Below are 15961 nucleotides of genomic sequence, written 5' to 3'. Positions count from 1 at the left end.
TAGCGTTGTTAGCATAGACCACATACAGGGAGGGGCTTAAATTAGGATATAGCGCCACGAGGCATCACTGCGTCACAGTAGGGGGCTATAGTTTGGACCCTAGAGGTCACGCTCTGGTTTCTCTCTAGAAACTAAATATTCTCACTGACTGTAAATGAGTTTTCCCTCATACGCCCATTCACAATTTAAATACTCAAATTAATCCAACAGACAAAAGAATTTAAAGGGATTATTATTATAGATATTTTTTTCAAATGTGGCCAATAACCTTTGAAATTTCCTTGTTATTTAATTCAATTTGATTTAATTCAACTTCATTTATGTAGCACAAATTACAATAGTCATCTCAAAGCATTATCAAAATATACAATTCTTAAGAAAAAAATAAAATCCATGGAAACATTAAAGATGCCGATGTAAACTTCTTTTGTTTATCGAAAGAGGATAAAAACAGTTTGACTCCCACCCAAAAGGACTTCTATTCTGAGGGTTTGTGTGTCTTCAACAGTCCGTCATTACTCGCTAACTTTAGCCACCAGAGCGTGTCAGCACACTGTTTAGGATAGAGTAAAGTTCCCTTAGGAGAGCTCTTCTTCATCGTCTACTACCAAACTGCAAAATGTCGCCCCCTTCGGTCACAATGGGATGTTTACAGGCAGTGGGGCCGTGTGACATCATCAATCACGTGATTTCAAGATGGAGGAACACAGGCTCTAGAACTGTAAAGCAGTCCAATTGTTAAAAGGTAATAAAATGAATTTGGGGCAAAATAAAGACTTTCTGAAGCATCAAAAATGAACAACTCTTGAATAATTTTCTGTAAGTTTGGAACAAGTTGCATAGCACAGTGTGAATGCAAACTGAGCAAAATAAAGATGGTATAAAATGATCAGCCTCAGTCCAATAGCTCCACAAGTACATTTGTGTGTTTTATGGCGGTCAACTCATGCCCATCCCCCCTAGGGGACTTCATCGTCCTCTGGGTGGAGAGGGGGGGTACATGTCTTGTCTTGCAGTCATTAAATATTAACACAACCATCTTGCCCTCTCGCTGGGGCCTGATTAAGACGTGGTGTGGCATTCAGGGACAGGATGGGGTCACCTTTAAATCTCTAGTCCCACTGTAAACCCACAGTGATCACAGCAGTTACAAGTACCAGCATGTACAGTAGACACAGGAACCATTCCCACAAACGTGCACTGAAACCCAGCAGTGGCAAAGGAGACTAGAATCTGTGGATCAGCACGGTTCATCTTTGGCTTTCATTCATGGAAATCCTTCTTTTTACATTCCTTCAAACCCAATGAAATGTAGGTTTAAAGCTAGAGCTTTAATCAGGCCCGAAAATTAGACCCAACCTGGCCCGAGTCCAACAGAATACGTCCACCCAACGTAAAACACATTATATGAACAGTACATATATATATATAAACAGACTTTTCATTTATTCCATATATTCCCAGAGTCAATAAATATGTTTTAATTTTCAGCTTCCCATAATAGCACACACACACACACACACACACATAAATATATTCTTTTTTACGTTGTGGGTTCAGCATCTTGTTACAATCCTGACCAGTTATTACATTTCCGGTTTTATTTTTAAAAAAAAATGTAATACAACAATTTGTGTCTTGTTACATTTCTGGTCGTTGTTAGGATGATCCAAGGCCAGTTTCTTTACTAACTCTGCTTTATTTACTATAGCCACTCGTTCTGAATGCATCTATAAACATGACAAACGTGCTTCATGTGACGCTACATGCTACGTAGCGGTTTACGCCTGCTCTAAAGCATGTGGTAAAACTGCTGTAACATACACACTCTACATAATGTGACAGCACATGGCTCCACAACTAGTCGTTTATATGTTTTTTTTAACATTATTTAATTATGTACCAGAGATTAACCTCCATTCACCTATTCAGGATCCAATTGTATGTCTTTCTCACACTAATCTAAACACATCACCTGACCATTTATTTATCACAGAGTCCAACTCGGTTTGAGCTTAAGTTCTATCATTTTAAAACGGACTTGGGCCAATAAGATAGAAATTAAGCCCGAACCAAACCCAGTCTCTATATCCAGCCCTCGGCTGAAGGAAACTGTACATGTTTAAAGGGAATAATAGGAGCTAATTACAGGATTAAGGACCCATGTGGGAAGAGCAGACAATGACCTTCATTGGCTGCTCCTCTTTTTCTCAAAGACCTAATTACCACAAAAAGAGCTTTTATGGAAGGAACTCGAGGGTGTCAAGGGTCTTACCTGTCCCAAAGCTTGACATTTCTACAGTTGTTGGTGCAGCAGCCGGCCGATATCAACGCTGTGACGGAGACAAAAGGCAGTGAAACAAGTGTTAAATGTTTTGTTTTGACAAGAAAAGAAAAGTTCATTAATCTAATAGCTTGTCTTATTTGGGAAGACTGCTGAAAGCCAGAGGAAATGACTCAGACATAGTAAGGAGTAGATAGAGCAGCATGAGAACAGCTAAATGACGATTAAACAGAAAATTAACGACAAAGTTTGGAAACCAGAAGATAAAATAAAAAACAATAAAGCCAATCTCTGTGTTTTTTTTTCTTAAATTGTTGTTGGCTCCAGAAAAAAAAAAATAATAATATTTTTTTTCTTTTTGACTCTTAGCAGTTCCAGATTTAACAACAAAGAACAACAATTAATTACACAAAGTGCACTCAGAAAGTGCAAACCTCTGCCAAGCGCCAAATGTCCTCTTTGTCAGATAATGGCGGTTATCTGGAGGCAAGGGTATTTCATACACAAGGCAACTCAATGTGCTTTACATGATCAAAAAGCGCAACAGAAAACATTCAACAGATTAAAAATCAATAAGGACAATAAAATTGGCAACAAAAAAATCATCAGTAAAAACATTTAAAATCATCAACAAACACATTACATCATCAACATGACCAAAAATCTCTCTCTCAATCATAGACAGTAGAGATAAAAAGTGCTTTTAACTTTGATTTAAAAATGTTCACATTGGATGCTGACTTCAGCTCTGCTGCAGTTTGTTCCACTTCTTTGCAGCATAACAACTAAAAGCAGCATCACCATGTTTACTGTGAGCTCTGGGCTCCACTATCTGACCTGTGTCTATAGATCTGAGAGACCTGCTGGGTTCATACCTGACTAACATCTCACTGATGGATTCTGGACCAAACCCATTCACAGATTTATACACCAGCAGCAGAACTTTAAAGTCTATTCTGAGGCTGACTGGGAGCCAGTGTACATTTTATTTAATTTTTTATTTTTATTTAGTCAGGATCACTTTAGTCAAATTCTTTTTGCATGCAGATTGGATTTGGTGGTAAAGCTCTGTTCTGGGACCTCTCTGCCCTTCCAGCAGCTGCTCCTCTTCCTTTGATTTTTGTCAAAATCTATTTACAATTTGTAACGTAATCCGGCTAACAAATAAACAAACCAACAGACGATGGTGGAAATATTACTAACCAGTAAGGGTGTAAGAAAAAATACATTCGGCGAGATATCTTGATTTTTCAACGCACAGTTATCGAATCGATCCAATAAATGTCCAAATGGATTTTTAATATGTTAACGTTTTATTAATATATATATAGCACGTCAAGTTGATTGCACTTTATTTTCATAAAACATACAGGGCCCTTTTATAGATGTACAGTATGTGGTTACTTTTTTAAAATAATTTAAGAACTTAACAGAATCAGAATTTGTTGTGGAAACAAAAGTTTAACTTTTTTGAAAAATGTTATTTGACAGTTTGATGGACATACCACTTGTTTTTGTTTTAGTAACCATTTACTTGTTCTTGCAAGTTAAAATAAAATGAAATCAATTGTACTTGCATTGATAATGCAATGTATATCGTATTGTGTAGTATCGGGATGTATTGTATCGTGACATGGAAATCGTATCGTATAGTCAGATTCATGGCAATGCACACCCCTACTAATCAGGCTTTTTTTTAAACAGTTCTGATCACAATTGGTCAAAGCAAACAACATCTTGGACTGAATCAACCATCTCCACCCCCCCCCATGAATCTATGATAATGTTTTTTCCTGCACATTTCTTCTCCTTGGTGAGCTAACACCTCCCATTAAAGATTCATGGTGCTCTAGTGACTGCCAAGTTGCACAAAAGATTCCAATAGCCACCTTAATTCTCTTTTATGTGCCGTTCTTCACTGTGTTTATGTTCCATGGATGAAGTAAGAGCGAGCCACGATGGCTGGAATTTATAAAAAGTCAGAAAGATGGAGGAGTGTTACGTGGAGGTCAGATTGTGCAGAACACGCTGGATTTCACAGATAAAGCCTGAAATATCCAGGATCACATGCACTTTCTCACATGAACATGAACACAGACAAACAACAAGAGAGAGAACAGGAAGTGCAGATGTTTGTCTGATCATCCATTCATAACAAAGTCAGATCAACACCAAAATAGTCCAACAATTAAACTTTACAGTCAGCAAATTACAAATTCAGGCCTTTTTTTCAGTACCCTGTGACCGTGCACTAGGTCATTAACAATAATCAGATTAATAATATGAAAAAAAAAAACTAATATTCTGATTAAAACTAAATATGTGCCGTATATGGACAGATATTATTCAGTTATTTACCAAAATGCATTTAAAATGAAAATTGTTGCTTTTCCTGTCAAATATTGTTGGCTAATAATTTAGATGAATCAAGATTAATTAATTACAAAATTTCTAATTAATCAGATTTTTTTTTTAATCGAGTCCCACCTCTAAAAAATATCTATGTAAATATGGAAAAATTAAACAAGTGCCATATATGGACAGACAAAACACAAGAAATGTAATGCTAGTCGATTATAGAGTGTGAAATATGTGAAAAGAATTAAACATATTACACCTAGGGAGATTTTTGAATATTTTATTGTTGATGATTTTAATGTTCTTATTGATTTTTAAACTGTTTAATGTTGAATGTTGCACTTTTTAATCATATAAACCACATTGAATTGCCTTGTGTATGAAATGCTCTCTACAAATACATTTGCCTTGCCTTATATTGCCCTTACAGCATATACATATAATAAACAAACAATTAATCACGTTTTAATTTAAAAAAAAAAAAAAACTGAAGAACAACTTTACAAACTGGGTTTTCATTTTCACTTGCGAGCATTATAAAATCCAGATTGTTGGTTTCAAAGACTGTTTAATGAGAGTTTAATGAGAGCTGCTCCACCTCTCTAAACTTCTGATGCAGAATTTAAGGCATAAAATATGCAGCACATTTGGAATGTGATTCGTGATGGGTTTAATTAGATTTACAGAGATGTGTCAAGAGAAAGTGTGTTTTCCGTGGGTTATATCAAAGGCATGTTCTGTATATAATGTGATTACTTCATGAAAATATGGAGGCTAAGCTGACTTTTATTCCACCTTTGTACACATGGACTCAAATGAAAGTCTAAACGTCGCCACAAAGGGACCCGTGAGATTGGCCTGGGAGAAGAAGCTCCCTCACTGAATAAATCACTGTAATAGATGGAGACAGCACAACCACATACTATCATCTGTTGTTTTTTTATTAGAGATTCAGGAGATATTGTGCTAATAACTTCAACCCCAATAACTAATGGGTTTAGAATAATTATTTTAACTAACTTTGTTTTCCCTCTGATACAGTCAGATGATGTGTGACGACCTTGGTAGATCTGGTACAGAGAACAAAAGTCCAGGTGGGGGAAGAGTGGGGGGACTCTGCAGAACATCCTTGGTGAAATAGAAGACGGCCTTGAGCGGCTGTCCTTTGGGGGAAGCCAATGGTGATAAAGATTTGTTTTTTTGATCTAGGCTAGCACAATATTTGGTCACCTGGAGTTTTTGGTCTCCAGCAGTGAAATCCAATAACGTGGCCTCAAGCTACAAGCCGAGCACTCAGCCTCTGCAAGTTAGTTTCAAATCCGCGTAAACACTCCAAATTAGTCTTCTGCTTGCTTTTGAATTCATTCATCACACTAGTCTGAGTGTTGAGTGCTCTGCCCCACCCTTTAGTAATGACTGGCAGCCTTCCCAAAACAGCTGCTAACGTAATACACACTTTGCAATAGATCAGAAAGCTGCCAGCTTTAATCAACAACATCTCTACTACCATAAATCCAGTCATGTACAGATGTCATCCACATCCTCCACATCAAGCGTTCATGCTTGACACACACAACCTTTCACTGTATCCAGCTGCGAACGTTCCGTTTGTCACCCCTGCCTGGTCTTTTTGTCAAAAAAATGTGATCGATTGTATTGAGAGACCAGCTGACCAATTCCATAATTTTGGTTTTTGGATAAAATGCAGAGAAAGTCTCCTATTAGATCCATACAGAAGGCAAAACAAGCAGCAAGGGCAGATAGGGGAGGAGAGTGGAAGCAGAGAAGAATGCGACGCCTTCACCAAGTAGCAGAAGAGAAGTGATCAAAATCAAACCCAATCCACACACATTGTTGTAAATGTATATGTAGTGAGTGTTAGTGGTGGTCTGAGGGGCCAATGGTGCAATATGGCAGCCTCACTTCCATTATTATTATTATTATTATTATTATTATTATTATTATTTAAAATAATAGTGTAAAGAAGAAAACATACTCCTTATACCTTAATCCTATAAATATAATTAAATATTGGTTCACCCAAAGATCATAAAACGCAGAATGACTCCAACAGTACACAATACGACAGAAAAATCACTCAAAAAGCACACAAAATGAGCATAAAAACATACAAAATAAGACCAAAAACAACAAAATTATTTTTTTTTTTAAATCTCGAAACTACAACAAATACACAAAATGTCTCAAAAAACTTTCCCGTATTAATGTCCAGATGCTGACATGAATAATAATGATAATGTGGCTCTAAGGTCAGACAATCATTTTTTAGGGATAAAAGTTGCCCATCTCTGGTCCTGGATGGATGGATTGATGGATGGATGGATTGATGGATGGATGGATGGATAGATGGATGGATGAATGGATAGATGGATGGATAGGTGGATGGATACATGGATGGATGGATGGATGGATGGATGGATATAGCTCTACCTCTAATGCTATCAGCATCAGGTTTGTATTGATGCTAACCACTTTAATACGTCCATTTCTCTCCCCTTGCTCAATCTCTAAATTAACAGAATCAATAAGCAGTCGTTTCACACGTCATTCCATCAGATCCTCCAAAAATGCTTCTATAAATAATTCATTCAAAGTGGACAGGAAAGGAAAGCCCAAGGAGATGCATGAGAGATCAGTGTCCTTCCGTTTAGCTGAGAGTCAGTCAGAGAACAAGTCAGTCAGTCAACGAGGCAGCAGAGCTACGTATGTTAGCATCCCTGGAGCATCTGCAGAAAGTATTGTGATCTCTGAAGCATGAGGGTAAACTTAGAATACATAATGCAAAGCTTATGCAACAGGATGGAGGGTGTTTATGGAGTCAGACTTTCAGTTTGATCGGTTAGCTGAACTGTTCAGCGCTCGACTGTAGCACCAGCGTAACAACTGACAACTGAAAACGAAATTATTCAAACATGTTCAGTGGTTACAATTCATGTGGCATTCAACAAAGTCATTGGTTGATTACTTTAAAGAGCTAAAATCAGTTTTTTCCCATCACCACCACGAGTTAAAAACCACTGTACGCTGATGATAGAGTTGTGTATATAGATGATAGGGCTGTAACGATTCATTTTAGCAATGATTCAATTCAACTCACAATTCGTTGTTGCTGATTCAATTTAATAATGATATTGTTTAAAGGAACACTTTGTAACTTTTGGCCACTAGGGGCGCTAGACCTGTAACTTTCACATCAAGCGCCCCTACTGGCCACAAGGACCGCAGCACTGTGGCAAAAATCAACAATCAGTCAGTCGGGCCAGCCTCCCTTATCTTTTGGTTGTGTATGTAGACAGTAGTTGACCTGTAACTTTAGGATAAGGAGTGGCTCTAAGGGCTGGGTCCTTTTAACATTATGGTTATCCTGAGGCTTCTGCAGAGCTAATGCTAACGAGCTAACGCTACATGTGCTGTCAGTGAGAGGCTCCTTTATAATATCTCTGTCTGTGATAAAGCCACACACTGGACCAAAGGTGGTGCGATCCATTTCTCATTGGAGCGCAACGCACGGTAACGTCTTAAATATTAAAAGCGCTTTTAAAACACATTCATATAAAGTCTGTCGTGGTTAAATCCAATGTGTTATTATTTCCTTGTATCGACTGAATGGATTGATTACCTTTTTAAACAATTTCAGATCCATTAGTGTCATCAGGAAGGACAACTTGCCGAGCACAGATTGATGATTGATGTAGTCTGATCGTAGGAATATAAATCGATTCCATGATCTAGATCAGTGGTTCTCAAACTTTTTTGGCTCAAGTACCCCCTTTCTCTAACTTCTGAATCCAAGTACCCCCTCTCTGTGGAAAAATTAACTTTAGAGCACAATGATGGAATGAAGGAGTGATAACAGACGTCTTAAAAAATCTCATTTTTTAAATAAGTGGAATGTAATAAACAGTATTAAGTGGCTCCTGAATAGATTTATTTCTATGGTTTTTATCATTTCCTGTCCTCTCCTGCCTGGTGTGCAGGAACCAAGACCAACTCTTGTATTTTCAGTTCATGTTTTTTTTTTTGTCATTTTGTGTATTTTGTTGTCATTTGTTTGTTGTTGTTTTTTTATCCAGGATATTTTTTCTCTTATTTTGTGTTTTTTTGTTGTCGTTTTTTGTGTGTTGTTGGTAATATTTAGTGTGATTATCATTTTTAACTAAATATAAACATAATAAAACTCTATATTTTTAATGCTTTCATTTGTAAATTTTCCTCTCTTTCTCTTTCTCTCCCTGTAGTGCCATCGCGTACCCCTAGGGGTACACATACCCCAATTTGAGAAACACTGATCTAATGAATGAATCATTGCACTCTTAATGGCTAAGAATAAACAACCTCAGTTTTGCTACAGAATTCCTGCGATAAACAAAGAGAAACACACAAGGGTAAAGATAATGAAATGAACTGGATATGAACAAACTTCTTTCATATTTTCTGCTTGTATTGAAGCTTCCTTTGAAGGCTGCGTTACCAGGTGCAACCGTGTAGCCCGCTTTCTTCCCAGCACTAAATTAAATATTTAGAGAGACATTTTCAAGATAAACTGCTGTTGTCTTATTTTACAATGTCGCCACCCATTGATCCTCAGTGCTGATGAATAATACAACAGACTGGGCATACACATATATAAGGCTCTGTAGAGGGCTGGGATGCACGCATGGTGGATGTGATGGAGGAGGGCAAGTCGTGTTGGTAATGCAATGTTTCACTGAATTTCTTCCCATATTTCAGGACTATAGCATCGATAATAACCATAATATTGGCAAAACACAACGTTTAGCCAGAATAGATCATTTGTCCTGGAATGAACTGGAAACATTTCCAGGTGTGACATTCATTGCCTTTGTGTAGGGATGGGTACCTTTCACATTTCAACTGATACTCGGTGGCCGAAAAAGACCAAAATTCATATCTCCATATTTTTTCTCAAAATGGCGACATATGATATTAATCTTGATATTTTTAACAAAAAAGTCTGACCAGAAAGACATTTCTGATGAAATGTGCTGATGAAAAAGGCCACACAGACACATTTATAACAAACAGCTGCACAATATGTCCCACTATATAGTCGTTTTGTCGTCTATGGGACAGCACGTGTGAGTGAGTTGTATAGTGTGGCTTGTTTAGGGGACGTTCTGGGTTAGAACATGCTCAGTAATCTCAGCTAGTTGTGCTTTCAATTCTGCTTTGAGAAGTAAGGAAAGCAGAGAGTCCTAAAACGAGTGTTTTAATACAAAACACGCTATAAAATATATATCTCAGGAATATGCTAAAATGCTCAAGGACACTGTTTGACTGTACTCTATGAATAATATTAAATACTTAAATAAAAAAAACAAGTTAAAAAACATAGATATATCTCAATAAAGGTGATATTGTCATTTTCTATATTGCCAAAATAGAAAACTTGAAATCTCTTGAATCACGATATATTGCCCAGCCCTAGGTATCGGTGCTCAACGGCTGTTTTCAAATACTATACTAATATCAAATCTATGAACTTGAATATATATATAGTGTACATATTCTAAATGTTCTTTTCACAAAAGCTTTATTGTTGAAAAACTCATGAAAACACATTTACACTGCTGCACTTAAAAAGCCATTTTATGCGTATGGGTGTAGAATGATGCAGAACTACCTGTAAATAATGAACTGTGGCGGTCCACTAGGGGCACTCATCGCCAGATTGGCCAGGGTATGTGTCACGGTGGGATTGGTTGCACAATCAGGAAGTCTTGTATATATGGTGGTGTTGTCTTGTAGTGAAGTCCTACAATAAACCGCTGGCATCTACTCCGTTCTCTCCGCGCCTCTGTCTTGCCTTGCCTTCCACATTGGTGACCCCGACGTGATTTTCTTTTTCCGCTCTCGACCATGTCGCTTGCCGCTGGCGATGCCGTTCCGCTTGCGCCGGTTGTTGCTCCTGCGGTCTATGCGGCTACTGTTAAGCTTCCGGAGTTTTGGCAGCACGACCCCGAGCCCTGGTTTCAGCATATCGAGGCTCAGTTTCGGCTTCGTGGGATTACTGTGGATGACACCCGCTACTACCATGTTGTCGCTGCTCTGGATGCTCAGACTACGCGTCGGGCGATGTGCGTGTTGCGGGAACCCCCGGCGGACGGTAAATATGCCGCTATTAAGGCTTTGCTTTTAAGGCTGTATCAGCTGTCGGATGCCGAGCGGGCCGACCGGCTCCTGTCCCTCAACGGTTTGGGGGATGGTAAGCCGACGGAGCTGATGGAGAACATGCTGGCGTTGCTCGGTTCGGGGGATGCTTCCTTTTTGTTTGTGCAGCTTTTCCTCCGTCAGCTGCCGCCTCCTGTACGTACTGCGCTGGCGAGCTCGCCGCTGGTTGCTACCAAGGACTACAGGGGTTTGGCGGAGGAGGCGGACCGGATTCTGCTGGCTAACCGGCCGTGCGGCGTGCATGCCCTGCTTCCTGAGCCTTCCTGGTCGGCGCCGGACGAGGTGGGCGCTGTGGCCGCGGTGACGGACCGTCGCCGGCGGGAGGACGCGCTTTGTTTTTACCATCGGCGGTTCGGTGCTAAGGCTAAGCGCTGCGTGCCGCCGTGTGCTTTTCTGGCTCAGGGAAACGCCAGGGCCAGTGCTCAGTAGCGGCTGTGGGCGCTGGCGGGGTGGCCAAGCTGCTGTTTGTCGTGGATGACGTGTCGGGACGGCGTTGGTTGGTGGATTCCGGCGCCCAGAGGAGCGTCCTGCCTGCGTCTGCCGTCGATGTGCTGAGTGACAGCCGGGGACTCCCGCTGAGTGCGGCTAATGGTACTACCATCCGTACGTTTGGCTCCAGGTCAGTGACTGTTTCTTTTTCTGGACGTCAGTTTTTGTGGGATTTTGTGGTTGCCTCAGTCGCTGTGCCTATTTTGGGTGCAGATTTTTTGTGTGCTCATGGGCTGCTCGTTGATGTGTCTAATGGCCGTTTGATTGACCCTGTCTCGTTCTCCACCTACCCCTGCTCTTTGGGGGGGGCTGAACCGGTGGCCCTGCCCCGGGTTCTCGCTGTTGGGGATGTATATCAGCGCCTCCTCGCTGAGTTTCCTGATCTGACTGTGCCGACGTTTTCGGCAGCAGTCGCTAAGCACGGCGTGGAGCACTTCATCCCTACAGTTGGGCCGCCCGTCTTTGCTCGTTCGCGGCGTCTGGACTCTGCTAAGCTGTCCCTGGCGAAGGAGGAGTTTGCAACTATGGAGCGCTTGGGGATCGTACGGCGCTCCGACAGTCCATGGGCCTCGCCTCTGCACATGGTGCCCAAGCCGGGGGGGCGGTGGCGGCCGTGTGGTGATTTCCGGCGGCTGAATGCTGTCACCACACCAGACCGCTATCCTATCCCGCACATTCAGGATTTCTCTGCGCAGCTCGCTGGAGCTTCCGTTTTTTCCAAAGTGGATTTAGTGCGGGGCTACCATCAGGTGCCTGTGCATGAAGCGGATGTTTCCAAAACTGCTATTATAACCCCATTTGGATTATTCGAATTTTTGCGGATGCCCTTTGGCCTGCGGGGGGCCACGCAGACCTTTCAACGACTCATGGACTCTGTGTTACGGGATTTACCTTTTCTGTTTGTTTATTTGGATGACATTTTGGTTGCCAGTGCTTCGGCAGCCGAACATCTGGAGCATCTGCGTCTGTTGTTTAGGCGGCTGAGTTCTCATGGCCTGATTGTCAACCCAGCAAAGTGTCAGTTTGGGCTCTCTGACATTGATTTCCTCGGCCACCGGGTGTCCTCGCTGGGGGCTGCTCCGCTACCTGCACGGGTGGAGGCAGTTACGGGTTTTCCACGCCCGTCTACTGTCAAGCAGCTCCAGGAGTTCCTGGGCATGGTGAACTTTTATAATCGGTTCATCCCTCGTGCTGCTCACCTCATGCATCCCCTGTATGAGGCTCTTCGCGGGATGAAGGGGTCGCAGGAAGTGGCCTGGTCCTCTGACAGGTTGCAGGCGTTCGAGGCGGCCAGGGCCGCTCTGGCGGGGGCTGCCTTGTTGGCGCATCCCTCTCCCTCGGCTCCACTGGCTCTCACTACAGATGCGTCGGACATTGCTGTGGGCGCGGTGTGTGAGCAGTGGGTGGCTGGAGCATGGCAGCCCCTCGCTTTCTTCAGCAGGCAGCTCCGCACTGCAGAGAGGAGATACAGCACGTTCGACAGGGAGCTCCTGGCTCTTTTCCTCGCCACTCGTCATTTCCGTTTCCTGTTGGAGGGCCGCCGGTTCACGGCGTTTGTGGATCATAAGCCGTTGACCTTTGCCCTGGTCAAAGTCTCGGATCCTTGGTCTGCCCGCCAGCAGCGGCAGCTGGCCGCAATCTCAGAGTTTACCACGGACATTCAACACGTTGCTGGTAAGCACAATGGGGTGGCGGACTGTCTGTCTCGTGTGTTGGTTTCCTCTGTGCATCTAGGCTTGGATTATTCGGCTATGGCGGTGGATCAGGACGGCGATGCAGATCTCCAGGCCTGTCGTTCTGCTGTGACGGGTTTACAGCTCGTGGACGTGCCCTGCCATGAGGATGGGACCACTCTGCTGTGCGACGTGGCCACCGGACAGCCGCGGCCTCTGGTTCCTGTAGGCTGGCGTCGCAGGATCTTCGATGCTGTTCACGCCTTGTCTCATCCCGGTGTTAAGGCGTCTGTGAAGCTGGTGAGCGCTAAGTTCGTCTGGCCCAGGTTGCGCAGAGACGTCAAAGGATGGGCCGCTGCCTGCGTGCCTTGTCAGCGGGCTAAGGTCCACCAACACGTCAGGGCTCCGCTGGAGCCTTTTCTGGTGCCGGAAAGGCGTTTTGACCACGTGCACGTGGATTTGGTCGGTCCTTTGCCCCCTTCTCGTGGCTGCACGCATCTCCTGACTATGGTGGATAGAACCACTCGGTGGCCGGAGGTGGTGCCCCTGGAATCTACGTCGACGGACGTGGTGGGCCGGGCCTTCATCTCTGCTTGGGTCTCGCGGTTCGGCACACCTGCGGATTTGACTTCGGACAGGGGGGCCCAATTCACATCGGGGCTGTGGGACGCCATGGCTGTGGGCCTGGGGGTGCGGCTCCATCGCACTACGGCCTACAACCCCCAGGCGAATGGCCTCTGTGAGCGTTTCCATCGCTCCCTCAAGGCCGCTCTTCGGGCCAGCCTCACGGATGGGGGCTGGGTTGACCGTTTGCCGTGGGTCATGTTGGGCCTGCGCTCTGCTCCCAAAGAGGATCTTCAGTCTTCTGTCGCTGAACTGGTGTATGGGCAGCCTCTGAGGGTCCCGGGGGATTTCCTGCCTGCTGCCTCGGCTCCGGCGGTCCCGATGGCCCCTCGTCTGCCCATTGAGGGGGCCGCAGGGGCGCTGGCTCCGGTTCCTGTGCACCACTGTTTGCCTCGTTTCCGAGTGCCGAGGGATCTCCTGTCATCGAGATTTGTGTTTCTCCGGCATGGTGGCCACCGCTCCCCGCTCCAACCTCCATACGATGGGCCCTTTCGGGTTGTGGAGGCGGGGCCTAAGAACTTTGTCATTGACTTTGGTGGTCGCCTGGAGCGGGTCTCTGTTGATCGTCTGAAGCCTGCTCACCAGGACCCCGACGGGTTGATGGTTCCGGCCCTGCCTCCTCGCCGGGGTCGTCCTCCTGCTGCTGCTGCTACTGCTCCTGCTGCTGTTCCTGCTTCTGCTGCTCCTGCTGCTGCTACGGACTCTGTTCCCCGCCTGGTTTTGTTGCCGGGTGTGCCCCCTCGTCCGGGTCAAGCCCGCCGCCGTCGTGGTCGCCCCCCGCGCCTGCTGGTGTCTGACTCTCCTGGGACTTTTCGAGTCAGCCGTTATGGTCGTCCTATTAGACCTCCTCGGGGGACTTGAGGTGCTTTTGCCCGTTCTGGGTTCATGTTTTGTTTTTTGATATGTTGTCCTTTCTTTGACGTGTTGGTGCTGGGTTTTGTTGTGCCTGGTGCCCATTCTGTCGTTTCGGGGGGGGCCTGTGTGGCGGTCCACTAGGGGCACTCATCGCCAGATTGGCCAGGGTATGTGTCACGGTGGGATTGGTTGCACAATCAGGAAGTCTTGTATATATGGTGGTGTTGTCTTGTAGTGAAGTCCTACAATAAACCGCTGGCATCTACTCCGTTCTCTCCGCGCCTCTGTCTTGCCTTGCCTTCCACAGAACATAATTATGTTCTTATCTACAAGTTGAAATAAAGTTATTCCTTGAGGCTTTTTTTCTCGATTAAACAAGACTCTAATCAATTATAGTATGAGTCTGACTACAAAAGATGTGACAAATTACACACTTGAACACCTTCTGAGTGACAAATCAGTGTATAGTGTAGTATGACTAAATGAGGATTATAACACCAATTCTACTTCTATATATATAAGATTGAGCAACATGGGGATGGGGGTGGGGTGAGGAGGTGTGGTTGTAATCACAGTTTTCATGCCTTTGTGATCCACGTTATGTAATAATAATAAAAACAATTCCTGCAGCTCATCATTAAAACAAAACACACTTTATTGTGCTGCACGGATGCAAAGAACTCATTGATTTTGTTGCAAAATAACTCACTGCAATAATAATAATAATAATAATAATAATAATAATAATAATAATAATAACAAAGTCGAACAGCTTTACTTTACACATCTGATCATCTCCAGAAACACAAAACTGCACCATTCACAGACACTGTTAGCTTTGCCTGTTACTTTTACACCATGTTATTATCCTTTCATTTCATTGTTGTGTTTTACCTGCAACCACAGCCCTATAGTAAAACCAGATACAAGAGGTGATCAAACCATTACTGATAAAAGTAAGTGTACAGAAGTACAGATCATTATTTCCATAACTCCAGATACCAGGAGAAGATGTTTCATCTGTGACAACGACACGAAAATAATACAGCAACAATACTGCCAATCATTTTACGCCGGTTAATGGAATAAGATCAGCCCTCATCTGTCTGTGAGAACAAAAGCTGAACACACACACACACACTTTCTTGTCCCTTCCATCAGGAAAACCATTAAATCAAATGGATGTGATGCACAGCGAGAGTAGAGGATACAGTTGATGCAGTTATATCATGATACGTTATCTCACTTGCTATTTTTTTTTTTTTCTTGCAGATGCTTAACAAAACATTTCATACCCTGCCTGACCTAGTAAGACAAAAAATAAATAATAATAATAACAATAATAAAGAAAATGATCCTCTTCCTTCAGAGCATGAGATGAGTTAACTAAGCCTTTGCTTGATCAGGTAAAAATAGAGGATTTCTGTTAAAAAAAAAAAAAAAAAAGAAGCGGTAGTAACTTAAT

At 43.1% G+C, this 15961-nt stretch overlaps 1 protein-coding gene across 1 annotated transcript in view; it reads right to left on the bottom strand.

Moving 5' to 3' along the window:
• Positions 1 to 15961, bottom strand: part of ccdc85al (coiled-coil domain containing 85A, like) — a 38961-nt gene that overhangs the window by 1215 nt on the left and 21785 nt on the right. The window contains exon 3 of the mRNA XM_028461076.1: positions 2276 to 2333. Coding sequence (XP_028316877.1) covers positions 2276 to 2333 — 58 coding nt within the window. The remainder of the gene's footprint in view (positions 1 to 2275; positions 2334 to 15961) is intronic.

The sequence above is a fragment of the Gouania willdenowi genome, chromosome 1 (genome assembly GCF_900634775.1).
Source record: "Gouania willdenowi chromosome 1, fGouWil2.1, whole genome shotgun sequence".
Taxonomy (NCBI): domain Eukaryota; kingdom Metazoa; phylum Chordata; class Actinopteri; order Blenniiformes; family Gobiesocidae; genus Gouania; species Gouania willdenowi.
Note: the sequence above shows the minus strand (reverse complement) of the source record. Positions and strands in the feature narration are given on the sequence as shown.